At 38.5% G+C, this 17871-nt stretch overlaps 1 protein-coding gene across 1 annotated transcript in view; it reads right to left on the bottom strand.

Moving 5' to 3' along the window:
* The window catches only part of NELFA (negative elongation factor complex member A), a 29437-nt gene that overhangs the window by 6090 nt on the left and 5476 nt on the right, over positions 1-17871 (bottom strand). The window contains exons 2-10 of the mRNA XM_060769301.2: positions 14928-15099; positions 10997-11158; positions 10300-10389; positions 9080-9210; positions 7476-7545; positions 4840-4928; positions 3781-3892; positions 2575-2807; positions 1347-1446 (exon numbers count right to left, since the gene is read on the bottom strand). Of these exons, the coding sequence (XP_060625284.2) occupies positions 1347-1446; positions 2575-2807; positions 3781-3892; positions 4840-4928; positions 7476-7545; positions 9080-9210; positions 10300-10389; positions 10997-11158; positions 14928-15099 (1159 nt within the window). The remainder of the gene's footprint in view (positions 1-1346; positions 1447-2574; positions 2808-3780; positions 3893-4839; positions 4929-7475; positions 7546-9079; positions 9211-10299; positions 10390-10996; positions 11159-14927; positions 15100-17871) is intronic.

Below are 17871 nucleotides of genomic sequence, written 5' to 3'. Positions count from 1 at the left end.
AGGAGGAAGGGAGCGCTTCATTGATATCCCAGCTTTGAGGTCTGTGGAGTGGAGGGATTAAGCAACCCTTTCACCTGTGAGAGTATCTGGGTTTTCCCTTCCCATCTTATGAATCCTGTGCATCCCTCCTTCCCTTCTTGTCTTGTGAGTGTGTTGGTCTTCCATTTCCTTCCTGTCTTGGGAGTCTGGGGGTTCTCCTTCCCTTCTCATCTTGGGAATCTGGGGGTCTCTCCTTTCCTTCCCATTTTGGGAGTTTGGGAATGTTTCCCCCTTTCTTGCATTGTACTTTATAAATCTGAAATTGTGTATACACTTCTCAGACAAATCAGGTTGCGAATTGAAAAAGTTTAAGAAGTCCTGATCTGGTTTAATACTCTGCTTTGGAAAGTAAATCCCAGCATTTGGCTTCCCAGCTTCCAAGGAGGAACAGCCCCATATCCCCTATACTTTGCTTGATTGCTCTTAAAATTAAAAGGTTTCCCATAACATTCAAATGAAAAGCTAGCTTTCTATACCTTAAGCACATTAGATCTAATCTTGGCCCCTCAGAGAGAAAAAAAGGAAAAACAAAATCTTTGTAAGAAGCTCCTTAAAAAGGAAGTGCTGAAAATGTCTAGGGACATCATGGACGATGATGATGATGATTATTATTATTATTCCGCTTAATCTCCCCTGAAGACTCAAAGCAGCTTAACATAACAATTTAAAATATACAAATATGTGAACATTAAAACAAGATTAAATATAAAAAATATTTGAAAATTCCCAGTTAAAAACTATTAAACAAATTCAAAGTTAAAAACCACAGCACCCTCTAACTAGATCTTTAAAACCATCTTTAAAAGCCTGTCTGAATGAAAAGGTTTTAGCCTGCCACCGGAAGGACAGCAGGGAGGGGGCCATTCTGGCTTCCCTGGGAAGAACGGAGTTCCAGACTCGAGGGGCAGTCAATGAGAGAGAAGGCCTGCTCTCTCATTTGCACCATCCAAGCTTGAGATGGAAGTGGGACCGAGAGAAGGGGCTCTTCTGAGGATCGCTGGGCCGGACAGGGCAGGTTCATACAAGGGGATGCAGTCGGCCAAATGGTCTGGACCTTAACTGTCTAGGGCTTTAAAGGGCATAGCCAGCACTTTGAATTGTGCCTGCAAAGAGACTGGCAGCTAGTGAATCTCACCAGCATCTCCAATGAAGGCAATCAGGATGTCTCTGAAAGAATTAAGTCAGTCATCCTATTCATGCTGGGCTTTGTATGCTTTATCTTGTTTTCTTCAATGTTCTTTCTCCTGACAGCCAACCCAGCCATTTTCTAAGCACATTATCACTGTATGGACTAATTCAAAACATACCTCTGGATCCTGCCATGAATCCAAGAATAAGAGCCTTCTCTGGTCTTGTTACTTTGTTTGCTGTCTTAAACATTTCTTGGGCTGCATACATTTGTTCCCTCTACAAAAACAAACAAACAAACACACAAAAAAAACAGATTCCAGAATATTATATTTCAAGATTAATATTAACTTCATAGAATAACTTTGTCGTTCTTATCGTTTCTACAATTACAAATACAAATTTTCTAGCTCCAAAACAGAAAAACAGCAGCAGCCTTAACCATCATAACAAGGCCTTCGAAGATTTAATTTTAACACAATTTTTATGAAATGAAGAATAATCTGTGCACAGCTGTTTCTTTATTGCACTAGTTTGTAGCTGAATGTTATAAACACCACACACACACACACAGAGCAACAACACGCATATTGTTTTTGCCAATAAAAATCTTTTTTTTTTCAATTTTGCAGCTGTTTTCTATGTATTTTGGGGTGCTGAACTTAAAATCCACAACAAAATGTAAGATCAATAAAATATAAGATCACACACAGTTCAGTAACTTTCATTACTGATTTCAGAGCTAATTTTGCTCAGTCATATATTACCAACATGGAAATGTCAATGCAAGTATGTGACAGAGCAAATCTGAAGTCAGTTTTGGATTTAGAAGACAAAATTCCTATAAAGCCAGCATACATTTTAAAAGGTTTTTTTTAAAAAATAGTATAAAACAGGGAACATTAGAGTCTGATTTATAGAAACCAGAATTTAATAAGAATAGCATTGTTTGTAATATATCCAAACATGAAAACAACCTTGGTGAGCTATGTAACAAAATTTGGAAGAAAAAAATCTAACCCTGATTTTAAATTGTTATTTTCTGTTTAATTGTGTGGCACTTCCTTTGAAAGTAGTAGTTATACTCCAGAAACTTCATTTTTGGTGGCTGCCACAAACTATAAAAAAAATACCTATAGCAAAAGGTGCTATAGCGGGGTGTCTCTTTTTCCAGTTTAATAAACATTTTCCATATTTTTATGATAGAACCAATTAGGAAAGGACATTTATAACCCAGGAACTAAAATTATGTTACACAGTGTTATGAACTATGCAGGAATATTAGTTACTTTATTTAATTCTCCCAACTTCCTGCTTTCAAAAACATGCCTGGTCATTTCTAAGGTAACAAGATCATCTTCAGATTCAATCAAGTTCCCGACGCAACGGTGACAAAATTGTCCTTACTGTTAAGGAGAGGCTTTTCTTGGGCGGCGCCTGCTGAGGGGCAGGGGTGCCCTGTGGTGCCGGCGCTGTTGGAGGGGCAGCCGGCGGTGTCACAGGGGAGGTAGGTGTGACTGCAGCTACATTCGTATTACTGTTGTACATGGGTGTCCTTTGCTTAAACTGAGTTGTCACTGCAGTGGTGGGAGGTGTAGTAGGCTCCTCTTTAGCTTGCAAGGGCTCCCGAACAGGTCCAGCTATTTGGAGAAAAATAATGTAAATGAATACAGATCATAAATGGAAATGAGTGTTTGCTCAGACACACAGACAAAACAAACCTGCGTCACAATGGCAAAGACACAGATAGACAAATGGAGTCAGTCAGTTAGCCAAATGAATTGAATCTAATAATATACTCTCATTTGAAGTTTTTTTTTTAAACCATGCTATAACTCCAGCATATGGGAGAGAATATTCTGATAATATTTGTGTTGCCCTGGGGGGAGCGGGTGGCTAAAAAAAAGGTCAAGATTCTATACAAAAAGCAGAATACTTTATCACCTTGCTGTGAATTTTCCGGGCTGTATGGCCATGTTCCAGAAGCATTCTTTCCTGACGTTTCATCTACATCTATGGCAGGCATCCTCAGAGGTTCTGAGGTTTGTTGGAAACTAAGCAAGTGGGGTTTATATATCTGTAGAATGTCCAGGATGTGATAAAGAACTCTTGCCTGTTTGTGGCAAATGTGAATGCTGCCATTGCTCACCTTGATTAGCATTGAATAGCCTTGCAGCTTCCTGCCTGGGGGAATCCTTTGTTGGGAGGTGACAAACTGGCCCTGATTGTTTATTTTCTGGAATACCCCTGTTTTTGAATGTTCTTCTTTCTTTACTGTCCTGATATTAGAGGTTTTTTTAATACTAGTAACCAGATTTTTTTTCATTTATTGTTTTATTAAGCGGAGCCAATAAAACATTACAAAAATGCCACAAAGGTAGCATGAGCTTTCAAGTGCTCCCATCAAGTGCAAAGATAGGGAATGGGGATGTTTTGAACAGGTAAGAAGTTCAAAAATCTGGCTAGTGGACTGACCTTTGGTTGTTTACAAAGAACCTAAGCTTAACACAGATTAGCGGCAACACAATATTTCATTTCATTTTTGAAACGCTGGACATAATATGTGAAGAACTAGCACAAAGCTATATTGAAGAAGAAAAGCACATCACTTACTGGGCTGTGTGTCAGAACTGGGAACACAGGAAGAGGATGGTACAACGCTGGGTGCTGCAGGGAGATAGCTTGTGGAAGCCAGGGCAGGGTCATTATTCAAGGAGGCAAGTTTCTGTATGACAGGACACACAAAGACAAAATCATTTCAAGCAGGACATTATTAGTGTGGACAGGGGTGGACAAGTGCATCCTACCACCACAACTTACGTTCAGAGGCCCCTTCTCCCTATATCTCATATCCTCCAGAGACTTTATAGAGCAGGCATCCTCCAGCTGTTTGAGCCTCCAACTCCCAGAATTCCTAACCAATGAACAAGCTGGCAAGGGCTCCTGGGAGTTGGAGTCCTACACAGCTGGAAGGCCACATATGGAGGATGTCTTCTTTAGAGGAATATTTCACCAACCACCTCATATTACAGGACTATTTATGATCTGATGGATATTGTTGCTTTACAAAACCTGATGTCACTTTTAGCAAAAGCCCTCTTCTGAGCCTAAAGCACACTGGGCAAAATTGTCCCCACAAAGTACTTAGAACAAGAGGCTTTTCCTGTGATAAATAAACAAATAGTGTGTTTTTAACAAAAATGTGGTCAGTATGTAGAAGGAAAGCACACTCCCTCCCATAGAGAGTCGTCGATTTCTTGGCATAGCTTAGGCCTGTTTTGCTTTAGGACCTGTTTGTCTTTGTAGCAAATTCACGGTCTCTAGAGAACTCTGCTCCAGCACCACAATTTAAATGAGTTCATTTTATTCCTATCCATTTTCTTCATTGAAGCTTTCACAACCATACATAGAAATGGGAGCCATAGCATGGAGAATCTTAACTGTAGTACTAACTGATATACCATTACACATCACAATCTTGTTTAGTTCGTTCATAGCTGCCCTTCCAAATCCTAGTCTTCTTCTGAGTTCTTGACCATTTCAGTGTTTCTCCCTTCACCACGGGGAAATTTGCAAATTTGTGACTATTTACTACTTATATGTCGGGCTTCAGCATTAATGTAAGAGATCATTACAACTTTGGGGACACATAATACGCTTGTTAACTCTTACCTGTGTAGACACAAGTCCAGCAGCATAGTCTGGAGTAGCGTTTTCTACAACAGTTTCTTCTTTTGTTTGCTTTTCCACTACTTCTGTATCTATTCAATTGAAAACACAGAAGAATGAAGCGGGATGAAAAATGAAGGATAAAGCCTAACATGAATATACCATAATTCAACAATTCTAAGACAGCATCGATTATAAGATGCACACTAATATTACTACCACCAACAGAAAAAGGCTTTGTACATAAAGTATATATACATATATTCATTCTCTCTATCTATCTATACACACACACACACACACACACACACGAAGAGGGAGAGAGAGAGAGAGAGAGACTGGTTTTCGAGATGTTCATATGGAACAAAGTATGTCTTACAATCATCGAAACAATGTACAGTATATTCCGGCATATAAGACGACTGGGCGTATAAGACGACCCCCAACTTTTCCAATTAAAATATAAAGTTTGGGATATACTCGCCGTATAAGACTACCCCTCTTCCAACGCACACCAAATAAAATTTTTAAAAGCATCAGCTTTGATTCCAATATGGTAATTTTCCTATTACTGTACCTCCTTCTCTGCCTCTCAAGATCTCACATATGTGAACCTGCACCACTTCACTGCAGTCTTCAGGAGTGAGATCTGAGAGGCAGAGGAGGAGGTATGGTAACAGGATACAAGGGCGGGCCAGACAGGTAAAAGAGGTGTATTTTTCTGGGCCCAGAGCCACTCTATCTCTTTTTTCCATACCCCAGGCACCCCAGACGCCTGCAGCTTGCTCCACCCTTCACCTCACCATCGGGACCGCATTGTCCACGAATCCTGATAAATGGATTTTCTTCTACCACACTTGTACAGCATCGCCCTTAATGCTTTCATAGAGTCGCTGCATGCGGCAGGGACACGGCCACTGCCACTTTTGAGCTCCCCCCCCCCCCCAATATGCAGCAACCACAGATTCTCCAATCCGGATTGGAAGTTTCAGCACCCGCTCTATAAGACAACTCCAGACGTATAAGACTACTCCCACATATAAGATGACTCCCATACATAAGGCTACTCCAGCGTATAAGATGACCTCTGACTTTTGAGAAGATTTTATTGGGTTAAAAAGTAGTCTTATACGCCAGAATATACAGTTTTCATTTTACTAATGCTGACACTCAACAACATGAATTTGAAAATTGCATTTTTCATTTGAGAAACCCATGTCCAGTACTCTGCCTATTAAGTGTCCCTTTATCTGGAATTCTGAAATCCAAAATTCAAAACTTTTAAACTTTCACCACACAGATATTTTTACTGTATTTGTGAGACTGAAGAAAGACGTAACTGGAGACACAGCTGGATAGACATGTAAGGATCTCTGAAGTGGCGGGGATCCATGCCTCTTGCCACTTTATATTCTAGTCCAATGAAAGAGCAAGAATGATGGAGCCAACACATCAAACAGCGAAGTGTGACTTTTAGACCCACCATCACTGGGGTCAGAGTTCAATGTGATTGACAGCTGGGCTCTGAGCCACAGAAAGCTAAGATAGAAAAGTCAGCTTGATCAGAGAGGTCTCTCTCTCTTCTCTTCATCTTGGGAATAGGACAAATAGTTTAAAAAAAAACAGAATCCAGCAAACATAATAGTTGCACTCCCTTTTTTTTCAACCAAAAAGGGGACAAACATTGCAACTATTATGCAATAAAATATAATAGTCTTTTTACTGTATCCCAAAATCTGATTATGTTCCCAAGCATTTCAGATAATTAATATTCAACCTTTCTTTTCACTAAGAAAAAAACAGATCTAGGACAAAGAAAAAAATGAATTTTCGTTTATCTTTTATGTATTTCATTAATGACACAATGTACGAGGGTGGGTCACTCTGATGCTCTAACTTTTATTTCTTTCACAGCTAACTATCTATGCATGATATGACAGAGGTAACCTTACTCTACTGATACAGTCTTTTCTTTTTACGATTGACTGATTAGATCCATGAATCTGAAGCTAAAAGAAAGAGTTGTCGTTGAATCTCTGGCAAAAGAAGGTTGCGCACCTAAGGAAATCCATAATTGCTTGAAGAATGTTTATGATTTGCCCCCTTGTGACTTTTACCTGTTTAGACCTCTGAAAGGCAACCTACGTGGGCTCAGGTTCAGTGACTTGAATGATGTTAAAATAGCTTTAAAATCATGGGTCACGAAGCAAAACCCTGAATTTTTCCAAAACGGTTTTGATGCCTGGGTTAAACAATGGCGCAAATGTGTACAAATAAATGATGATAATGTTGAATGGTAGTTTTCCGTAGAGGACAGTTCAGGCTATGATGAGTAGCAACTTCTGCTGTTATATGTTCATTCATAACATTTTTATGACACAGGAAGCAAAACTTTTTGACCCACAATCATATCTTTGCACATTGCATTATGTGCACACATACTACATTCCCATCATCTCTACTCAACTGCAATCACTTGCAATTTAGGAAATAATCTTTGTCAAGCCTATTACAGGAAAACACAGCCAATTCAATCCCCCACTGTGGCATATTAAAAAGTAATGTATTTGGCTTTTGTTTTAAGTTATTTTTTTTTCATTATACATAAATCTTTAAAGTTCATAATGCTTTATACTAACCTATGGTCTTTCTTCTTCTTTTCGCTTCCCAGCCAGCACCAACCATCTTTAGGTCTGAGATGTTTAGTAACTACAAATAAATAAAGGGAATGCTTACTTTCATATTTATGAAATTATATATTAGCTCCACTGGGCTGCTGTGAGTATTCTGGGCTGTATGAACATGTTCCAGAAGCATTCTCTCCTGACATTTCGCCCACATCTATGGCAGGCATCCTCAGAGGTTGAGAGGTCTGTTGGAAACTAGGAAAGTGAGCTTTATATCTCTGTGGAATATCCAGGATGAGAGAAAGAATTATTGTCTGCTGGAGGCAAGTGTGAATATTGCAATTGGCCACCTTGATTAGCATTGAATGGCCTTGCAACTTCAAAGCCTGGCTGCTTCCTGCCGGGAGAAATCCTTGGTTGGGAGGTGCTGGCTCTGATTGTTTTATGTCAGGAATTCCTGTGCTTTTCTTAGTGTTCCTCTTTATGTGCTGCCCTGATTTTAGAGTTTTTCAATACGCCAGATTTTGTTCATTTTCATGGTTTCCTAGTTTCCAACAGACCTCACAACCTCTGAGGAGGCCTGCCATAGATGTGGGCAAAATGCCAGGAGAGAATGCGTTTGGAACATAGCTAGACCGCCCAGAAAACTCACAGCAACCCAGTGATTCTGGCCATGAAAGTCTTAAGACAACATATTAGCTGCATGTTTGGTGTACAGATTACACTATTTGTTTTCAACAATTCTGCGTATGCATACAATCGTTACATCTCAAATTAATTGCAACTCTGAATGCACAGAAGGGAAATTCCCTAAAGACAATTTAACTGGATGGTACTATTGAAAACAATATTACCACTATCCATCTGTTTTGCTGTTCCTTAATTGTATGACGCTTCAAAAAAAAGGCCTGATTTGAAATTGCTGTATTTCTGCAACCACAAACTGGCCATGAATTAAACTCTTACCCTTGAAAGGGTGGGGCATAGAGATTCAGATGATTACTGTTAGAAGCCTCTCCCAGCGGACAAACGGCCCCTAGCCTCAATTATTCACAACACTCAGGGCAGGGAGGATTTTGGGCCTGTATGGAAGCGCCCTTCACCATGATGTCTAACAGTTTCAGTGGTGCAGTGGGTTAAACCCCTGTGCTGGCAGGACTGAAGACCGACAGGTCACAGGTTCGAATCTGGGGAGAGGCGGATGAGCTCCCTCTATCAACTCCAGCTCCTCATGCGGGGACATGAGAGAAGCCTCCCACAAGGATGATAAAAACATCAATGTCCTTGCAGATGGCCAATTCTCTCACACCAGAAGCGACTTGCAGTTTCTCAAGTCGCTCCTGACATGACAAAAAAACAAACAAACCAGTTTCAATTATACTTCTAACTTCTTTTTTTTTTAATCTCTCTGGACTTTCACGCATGAAGCAGCATTCATCCTGCAGCATTCCTGTGAACAGAGATAGCTGCAATTTACAGGTATCTCTTCAGTGCACCACTGATGTCATCATGCAACTACGATGCCTCAACAATGCATGGTCTTGCAGCTGCACTTCTGGGTAGATGGGGGAGAATGAAGGAGTTAAACATGTTTTGTTTTTTTTAAGTATATATACCTTTACTCCTCTCTCTTTACGCAGAGGGGTCCTTGAGGGAGGAATTGGAGTTCTATTTCCAGCAGGGCTAAATACACTTGGAGCAGTAGGATTTCTGAATGGAGCTTGCTTTGGTATTCCTTTGAGAGGCGCTGAAAATTAAATATATATGAATGGCAAAGGTGTGTATTACTGAAAATCTATGATCATATCACATCTGACAAAGAATATCAAAATACTAAATACTGCCAAAACATTTCAAGCTATATATTTTATTAAATTTGTTACATCCTTTATCTAGGGCACGCCTGTACAACTTGGCCCTTTTAAAGGGCCAGTATTTTAAAAAAATCTTCTGCAGACCTTTTCCCTCTCTGCCTGACTGACCAGGACAACGAAAGGGCCAACAAACAAAGGTGAAACCCCGCCCCATCTGTGGGCCACAGGGAACCCCTTTGTGGGACATATGTTGTGCAGGCCTAATCTAGGGAATCAGAAGACACAACCATTATGTTCAAGAGTGTGACTACAACCAAATTGACATAGTTCACAAAAAGGGTGTGAGAAATAAAAATATCTTCTTTACATTGTTTCTCTAACACTTTTATATTGGCCAATTAGTAAAAAATCTTTCTTTTCAAAAGGATGTGTGCATTAATTAATCAAGCTACCGTTAATTACAGTAATTAATTCAAAATATAAATATTCCCTTGGTGCCCTAGGAAGACTCAGAGGAAGAAAATTTGAGACAATATCCCTTTTACATTCCACATTTCCTTCCAACTTCTTTTGATAGTATAAGAGTAAAGAACATTGTTTATATTCTCACTTGCACAACAAAGAGGAGGAGAAATGCCATTCCACCTCAATTTTATTCTAATACAATTAAGACAGTCAATGCCAATAATATTAGAAACGATCCATCACAGAAATATTTTCTGAAGCTTGTGGCACTCTGAAGACAAACAAGTTTTATTTTGCATGAGCTTTGTTAGATTCAAACCTACTTCCTCAGGTAAAAAGACCTCAGGTATAGGGACCACATAGACCCAATGTCTGTATCTGATCTGGAATCCATAAAAGTCTTTTTGAAATCCAATTTTCTAATCTTTAAGTTGCCAGAAACCTCCTTCCTGTTTTGGCTGAAAGGAAATAAGAGAGCCATTTCCCCTTCAAACTCACACAAAATAATTGAATTGGGCATGAATTCCAAATATAAAGGAGAGAGAGAAATATCCTACTTGTTGTATCAATTTTTTTTACCAGTCCTCTTCCTTTGGCATGGAAAGGCACTCCAGCTGTTTTCTTGAGCTGCTGTGCTGTTTCAGTAGCTGAAAGAATAATTTTAGATAATAATTGGCTTATAAGATCACAACCATTCTTAAATGCATCTTGCAATTGAAACACAAGCTGTGAGACATCACCAAAACACTCTGGTCATATGTACCTCAAGAACTACTGATCCAAAAGAATATGCACATTTTACACTTTAATATACACTGACATTCTTATGAGCCACTAGTTTTCAAATCTGTCAGGTTATCTGATGAATGGCCCACTTTTAAATTTTACAGTTCATGCTTATTTTACTTCCCCTCATTCTATGGTAGATGGATAGAAAGCAGCATAACATTCCTGTATCTTTTACAGCTAAAAACAGGAGAAAATTCAACATACGAGCTTAATAGCTGTCAAAGAAATTAAATCTGCATTCACTTGAATGTCCTCTTTTACAAGCCTATAAAAAGTAAAAGTACTTATTTCCCATTGTGTCAGAGTTGTTTCTACTTCTCCTCCTCCCATTTATTTTTATTTCTTCTTTTTAGGCCAGATCTCAATACATCAGCTGCACATGCTAAATATTTTAAAACAGCCATTCTTGTACACAATATTAAGAGCACCCTTGGTGTTTTTCTTACCAGTCGGCTTGATACTTACATTTCTGCAAAAGCTCTGCTCGGAGAGTGGCACTTTTTGGTTTGCGTTTGAGCTGGAAGTGTTTCACTGGAGGTGTAAGTGGTCCAGCCAATGTGGTCAAGGCATTTTTGTTTAAGTACTGGCATTCCAATGGCAACATGGCTGATGTTTCACATTCACTCACTATATGAAAGGGAAGACAGATAGGAAATAAGTTCCCATCACCACTAGAAACAATTCAGTAACCTCCCTAGAACAACCCTCATGGATAAATAGCTCAGCTTACTGTCTGCACTCAGATATATGCACAGCCTCTATCATTGACTCTTGCAAAGGAATTGTACCCATTACATTTTTTAAAAGGTAGTACACTGCTTGCAAAACTGCCACTGCATGGACCTGTTTGCTTTTCATGTGCTTGCTTGAAAATAATTACTATTTATACAAGTAGAGCTGGCAGTTTCCAAGATGTACTATTTTGACCCAAACAAGAACAAATCGGCAGCTACAGTTTACCTGACACATTGCCTTGCTGTGTCTATGACAAGAATAAAAAATGAGATATTAGCGTATTTCAAAAATGATGTCTGTCTCCCTTTCAGTGAATCTTTCTGCTAGGCCGGGGGTCCTCAAACTAAGGCCCGGGGGGCGGATGCGGCCCTCCAAGGTCATTTGCCCGGCCCGCACACAGAGTCAACCTAAGTCTGAAACAACTTGAAAGCACACAACAACAACCCTATCTCATCAGCCAAAAGCAGGCCCACACTTCCCATTGAAATACTATTAAGTTTATATTTGTTTAAGTTGTTCTTCATTTTAATTATTGTATTGTTTAAAGTGTTTTTTGCACTACAAATAAGATATGTGCAGTGTGCATAGGAATTCATGTTTTTTCAAATTATATTCTGGCCCTCAAACAGTTTGAAAGACTGTGACCTGGCCCTCTGTTTAAAAAGTTTGAGGACCCCTGTGCTAGGCTATACTGTTCCTGCCTATAACACATGGCATACTTACAGGAGACATGCAAAAACCAACATATATAACTTTTGTACCCATGATACAAAAAAGCTTCTAAGTTAAGATGTATTTGTTGGTACCTGATATCAAAAACTGGAAATGCTTTGGAGTCAACTGAAAAACATCTCAGTGTCTAACAATGTTTTGATATGACCTCAATATCACTATAAGTCAATAAAATTACTTCAAAAAGATGTTCCAAATTGAAAATATTGAACTATTTTTCAGCAATTTGATTATATTCAATATGGACTCAATGAAGAGCTGTGATGTTTCTTCCGCAACAAACACTACCTGTTCCACTACAGCTTTACATTTCATGACTTTAGGACTGTAATTTTTTTACAAATGTTCTGTGTTTTGAATAATTCTTTACCTTCAACAAAGTGCTTGTCTCAAAAAGATGGGAAAGAGTAACAGAGAAAGAAACTGCTTTTAAAAAACTGAATACACACTGTAATAAGATTCGGAAAAGCCCCCCATCTCTTTTCCTGTAGTTTGAATCCACTGCTTCAAGTCCTAATCTCTGAAGCAGCAAAAAATAAGTTTGCTTCACCTTCAATATGACATTTAAAATATTTACACATGGCTAACATATCACCTTGTAAAGTCTTCTTTTCCAGGATAAGTATACACAGATTCCTAAGCTGTTCCTCCTAGGGCATGGTTTCCAAACCTTTGACTATTTGGGTTGCCCTTCTCTGATCACGTTCCAGCTTGTCAATATCCTTCTTGAATTGTGGTGTCCTGAACTGGACATAGTATTCCAGGTGAGATCTGACCAAAGCAGAATGGACTGGGACTCTGACTTCCCTTGATCTAGACATTATACTTCGATTGATGCAGCCGAGAATTGCATTGTCTTTTCAAATTGCCTCCCAGCTCTTTAATTTGTTACGGCCATTTTGAATTCTGATTCTGTCCTCTGGTACATTAGCTACCCCTTCTAACTTGATGGTGCATTTGCAAATTTGATAAGCATGCCCGTTATTCCATCATCCAAGTTACTGATGAAGACAAAAAAAATTCCCTGGTTTTGATGTCAGGCTGACTAGGAGATAATTGTCTAGGTCATGTGGGAGCATTTTCGAAGAAGAAAAATGATGTGTACATCTTGCATATACAAGGTTGTCTATTTGCATATATTTATGACTAAAATCTGCATAATAGGGCACATGATAAAAGTTGAATGGCACTACTACTGCGGGTATGGTCTCTGACCTTTCTGGCCACAGTCAATTCAGCTCATAGACCAAAAGATGTTCTCCACACTTGAACTACTGAAGGGTCCAATGGACTGGGGAAAAATCCTGATTCCAACATGAACAAAACAGATGGGACACACGCATGCAGAATCCCAAAAGCATTTGTGTGGACTCTCATGCATTGTTCTTTTTCATAACAGGATGAGAGGTCGATACTCACTATGAATGGTCATTCTAGTGAGGCTGAACACATGGTTAAACCCTCACGCCAACCAGTTCAAGGCAGGATCTTCAAAATTCGAAAATGTTCTGTCTACTGTTCTTAACTCACTCTCACCACAGTTTTGTTATATAACTTCACTGACAACACATGAAGTTGGTTCTTTTTGGGCAGGTTGTTCCTTCAGCCTCACTAAAATGACCAATCACAGTGAATATCAACCTCCTATTCTCAATGAAGTTTAAGGAGCAACCCACTGCACACGGGATGCACTCAAACCGTCATCTCCAGGACAGAACTGACTACTGCAGCTTGAAGGATTGTCCTTTTACAGATCCTTATAAAAGGACTCTTTCCCCTGTGCAGTTTTAAACACATCCTCTATCATACATGGACTTCACTGGTGGCCAATACAGAAATGAAGTATTTCCACAGAATTTAAAGTTAATGTAAAACATAGAGCTAACTGACCAGGAGCCAGAACTTGAGATTGAAGCCAGAGACACTGCAGGATGGAAGACAAGAGACACTATCTGCAGCCAAAAAAGAAAGGGGCCTCAATGGATGACAGATGAAACTCTTAAGAATAGACAAGAAAAGTAAAAAGTGACAGAAATAAGATCTAATCCTGAATAAAATTGTTGAACCACTTTGGTGCAGGGATAAGAAGAACTAATGCAATAACCAATGCAGAGAAAAAAGGGAAAAGTAGAAGAACGAAGGAACTTCTTCATCAAGATCTCAGAAATCAAAAGAGAGATTTATTCAATGAAGAACCAATTGAAGATGAGCCTACAATTTTAGAAAAGGAAGTGGAAGCTGCACTCAGAACACTTGCAAGAAATAGTTATTAAATTATACACCAACAGAATCTAATCTAGTTCTAATTAAAATTGCAGGACAAATATGGAAAACAGAACAATGGACCATAGACTGGAAACACCCAATATACATTCAAATCCCCAAGAAAGGGGGGAAATAGTGAATGGAATATCCACAGGTCCATTTAATTAATTACCTTTGCAAACAACATGATGCTCAAATTTCTATAATAAAGATATTTACCATCTATTGCACAAGAAATCCCAAATGTCCAAACTGAGTTCTGGAAAGGATCATTTTAGAAGCATATATTGGAAAACTGATCACACCATAATTCTGGAAAAAAATCAGCCTATGGTTTATAGATTATAGCAAAGACCATGAAATACTATGGTTCAGTGTTATAGAAGTGGATGTGTCACAACATTTAATTGTTCTGATTCCTAGGTGAATAATAGAATAATTTTGAATTGACAAGGAGTTAGGCAAGTCTCCCACAAACATGACTCTGTCTCAACTCATCACAAATTAACTAAACTCAATCTTTTGAGGGTTTGGCCCCTAAGTCTTAGGCTTTGAATACTCACCAAACCTATTCTGTTAAAAAAAGATAAAAAGCTCAACCTGTTCTTTACACAATAAATGGAAGACAACATTTATAAAAGAATTGATACAGAAGGGGACTTACCTTTTTCTCGTAATTCTCCTAAAATATCCTGAACATTGGGATTCTGCTCTTCCAGATCAAGGTTAAGGGAGCCAATATCTGGAAAGGATTTTAAAATATCAGCCACCATTAAGACCCAGGGGTCTGGATCCAAAGTAGCAAGCTGGATAATTTCAGTCAGTGCACCTTTCATCTAATAAGAAAGAAGGGAAAAATTAAAAGGGGATTGTTCAAAGCAAGAAACAGCTTGTTTCTGATAAAAATTTCTAAATGGATACAGCCCATACACACTACATGCATTACATATACCAAAGAACAAGATTATACTACTGCTGCTTCTGCGATATATCAGTCATTTAGCCTTCCTCCCAATATAAGCACAATGAAGAGAGGCTCGTTTTTCCATACAATCAGCACTTGAATGACTTGCTGGAAGAGATCTGACAGTTAAATGAGCTGTCAGGATTTAAAACACAACTGAAGACCGATCTCTTCCAGCAGGCCTACCCAGTCCGTTTTAACCATGAATTTGAAAACCACAGTCTGTTTTATTGAGTTTTAACTTTTGTTTCATGTATGTGTATTCTTAATATGTGCTTTTATTTTAGCTAGGTTGTGCACTGCCTTGAGCCTTAAGGAGAGGCAGGTTATAAATAAACCATCATAATCATCATCATAATCATATTTCCAGCTATCCCATTATTGTAATACTATAAAATAACTTTATAACAGTATTCCAATTTCTGAAAGATTTGAACATCTTCTAAAAGAAGATGTTATACCCTATACTGGATTACACTATATGACTATCTGTCCAAGTAGGTATCTCCAACTTTATCTTTATCTAGGAGAGTGGTTCTCAACCTATGGGTCCCCAGATGTTTTGGTCTACAACTCCCAGAAATCCTAATCAGTTTACCAGCTGTTAGTATTTCTGGGAGTTGAAGGCCAAAACATCTGGGGACCCACAGGTTGAGAACGGCATTGAATGTTTGCTGTATATGTGTTCTGTAATCTGCCCTGAGTACCCTCCGGGAGATAGAGTAGAATATAAATAAAATGTACTATTTATTAACAGAATCAAACCTGGGATCCAAAAATAAAGCAGGATAGCAACTGACTGAATTTTATGAGACCAACAATTGTTGACTGAAAATACATTATTCAGGCAACAGAAGACACAGATCTCACCAGATGACAAATATAGAAATCAAATAGATGAAGTAATTGGCACCCTAAGTTGGAGATGCTCTACCAAAGCCAAGATCAGAAGCTGACTCAAGCACACACCATGAACTAATACCAAAAATTAGAGTAAAGCTAAAGAAGTATACTAGTCCATCATCATGTCAAAATACAACCTGAAAGGATCCCTAGAGAATGTAAGGACTGTGTGAAGAACAGATTTCCACAACTAATCCTCGCTGAAAGAGAACCAGAGGAATTCTGGACCAAAACCACAGTGTCAGAGATGAATGCAAAATTGCGCTATCTGTAGCCAAAAGGAAATAAAAACCTCCTTGGATGAGATTGAAACTCCTTGAATCATTAAGAACCAAAAGTAGAAATGGACAGGGTCAGACTCTGAAATTCAACTGTTCTATGACTTATGCTAATGGATATAGATAACTATTACAACTATCAATCCAAAGAAACAGAAAACAAAAATATAGAACAAAAGAGATCTTCAAGTAAAAAAAGGATTCACAACAAGGATAAACTGGGTTCAGAAAAGGTAGAGGCACCAAGAATCTCAATGCAAACATATGTTGTATAATAGAACACACCAAATAATTTCAGGAAACAAAAACAAACTGGGCTTTATAGTAAGGTACAGCCTATGTAAATCATGAGAAATTGTTGTTCGTAAAAGAATTTGGAATTCCACAATATCTAATTGCCCTTAATAGAGAAACAGTGTGTACTGTGTAGTGAAATGCATATATAAAATACATGTCACTAACATGAAATGTTTGGAAAGCTCTGCTTTAAGGCTTTCAACAAGAAGGATGCAGGTTGATTCTCTACTTCCCTGAAGGATAGGATCAGATCTAACAGTTTTAAGTTACAGGAGGGCAGATTTACATTGACATGAGAAAGAACTTCTTAACAATGAGAACAGTTCAGCCATGGAACCAGTTGCCTAGAGACATGGAGGTGTCGCCTTCTCTCAAAGTCTTCAGAAAGAAGTTGGACACCTACTTCTAAGAAGCTCTAGCTGGAGTTCCTGCATTGAGAGGAATGGGGATGGTGGAAGTCTTTATGGTCCATGATGGCATATCTAAGATTTTATAAAGAGTGCCAATACAATATGGTGAATAGTTTATACACACACATAGTCATATGAATGTGCTTATATACTGATATAGAGTACTTAACACATTTGATTGCGCTCCCCCACCACTCCCAAACTTTTCTTGTACAGAGAACCTCAGTACCCTAACATTCTCCCTTTCATGCTATTACTATTTTCATCCTTATTGTTGTAGCGGTAGTTATTTGTAACCCACTTTTCTCTTAGGAACCACGATTCAACGTGGCATGCAACCTTTAAAACTATACAATTTACAAGCCAGCAAAATATAATAAATATAATATAAATTATAAATATTAAAATAAAATTAAATGCTACAATTACTAAAAGAATCACATAAAAACAAGTACAAAACTTAAAAACAAATCAAGCACCACGCAGCATCCTCTGAGCCGTTCTTTAAAACTTTCTGCTTTAAAAGCCTGCCTAAATGAAAAGATTTTAGCCTGTCACCAAAAGGAACTCTTTTATAGAGCAACACTAAAATAAATCCTTCCCTACTTGAAACCTGAAGTACCACAGTCCTTGTAAGTACTGCCTCTCAACTGCATTGTATTCTAAGCAGGTGCAGGATGCTCTCCTCACACACCAAAGGCCAGGTGGGAAATGCTAATATTGTCTTGTAAACAAAGACAATATTAGAGTTTGATC

Source organism: Anolis sagrei, chromosome 3 (assembly GCF_037176765.1).
Source record: "Anolis sagrei isolate rAnoSag1 chromosome 3, rAnoSag1.mat, whole genome shotgun sequence".
NCBI classification, from domain to species: Eukaryota; Metazoa; Chordata; class Lepidosauria; order Squamata; family Dactyloidae; genus Anolis; species Anolis sagrei.
Note: the sequence above shows the minus strand (reverse complement) of the source record. Positions and strands in the feature narration are given on the sequence as shown.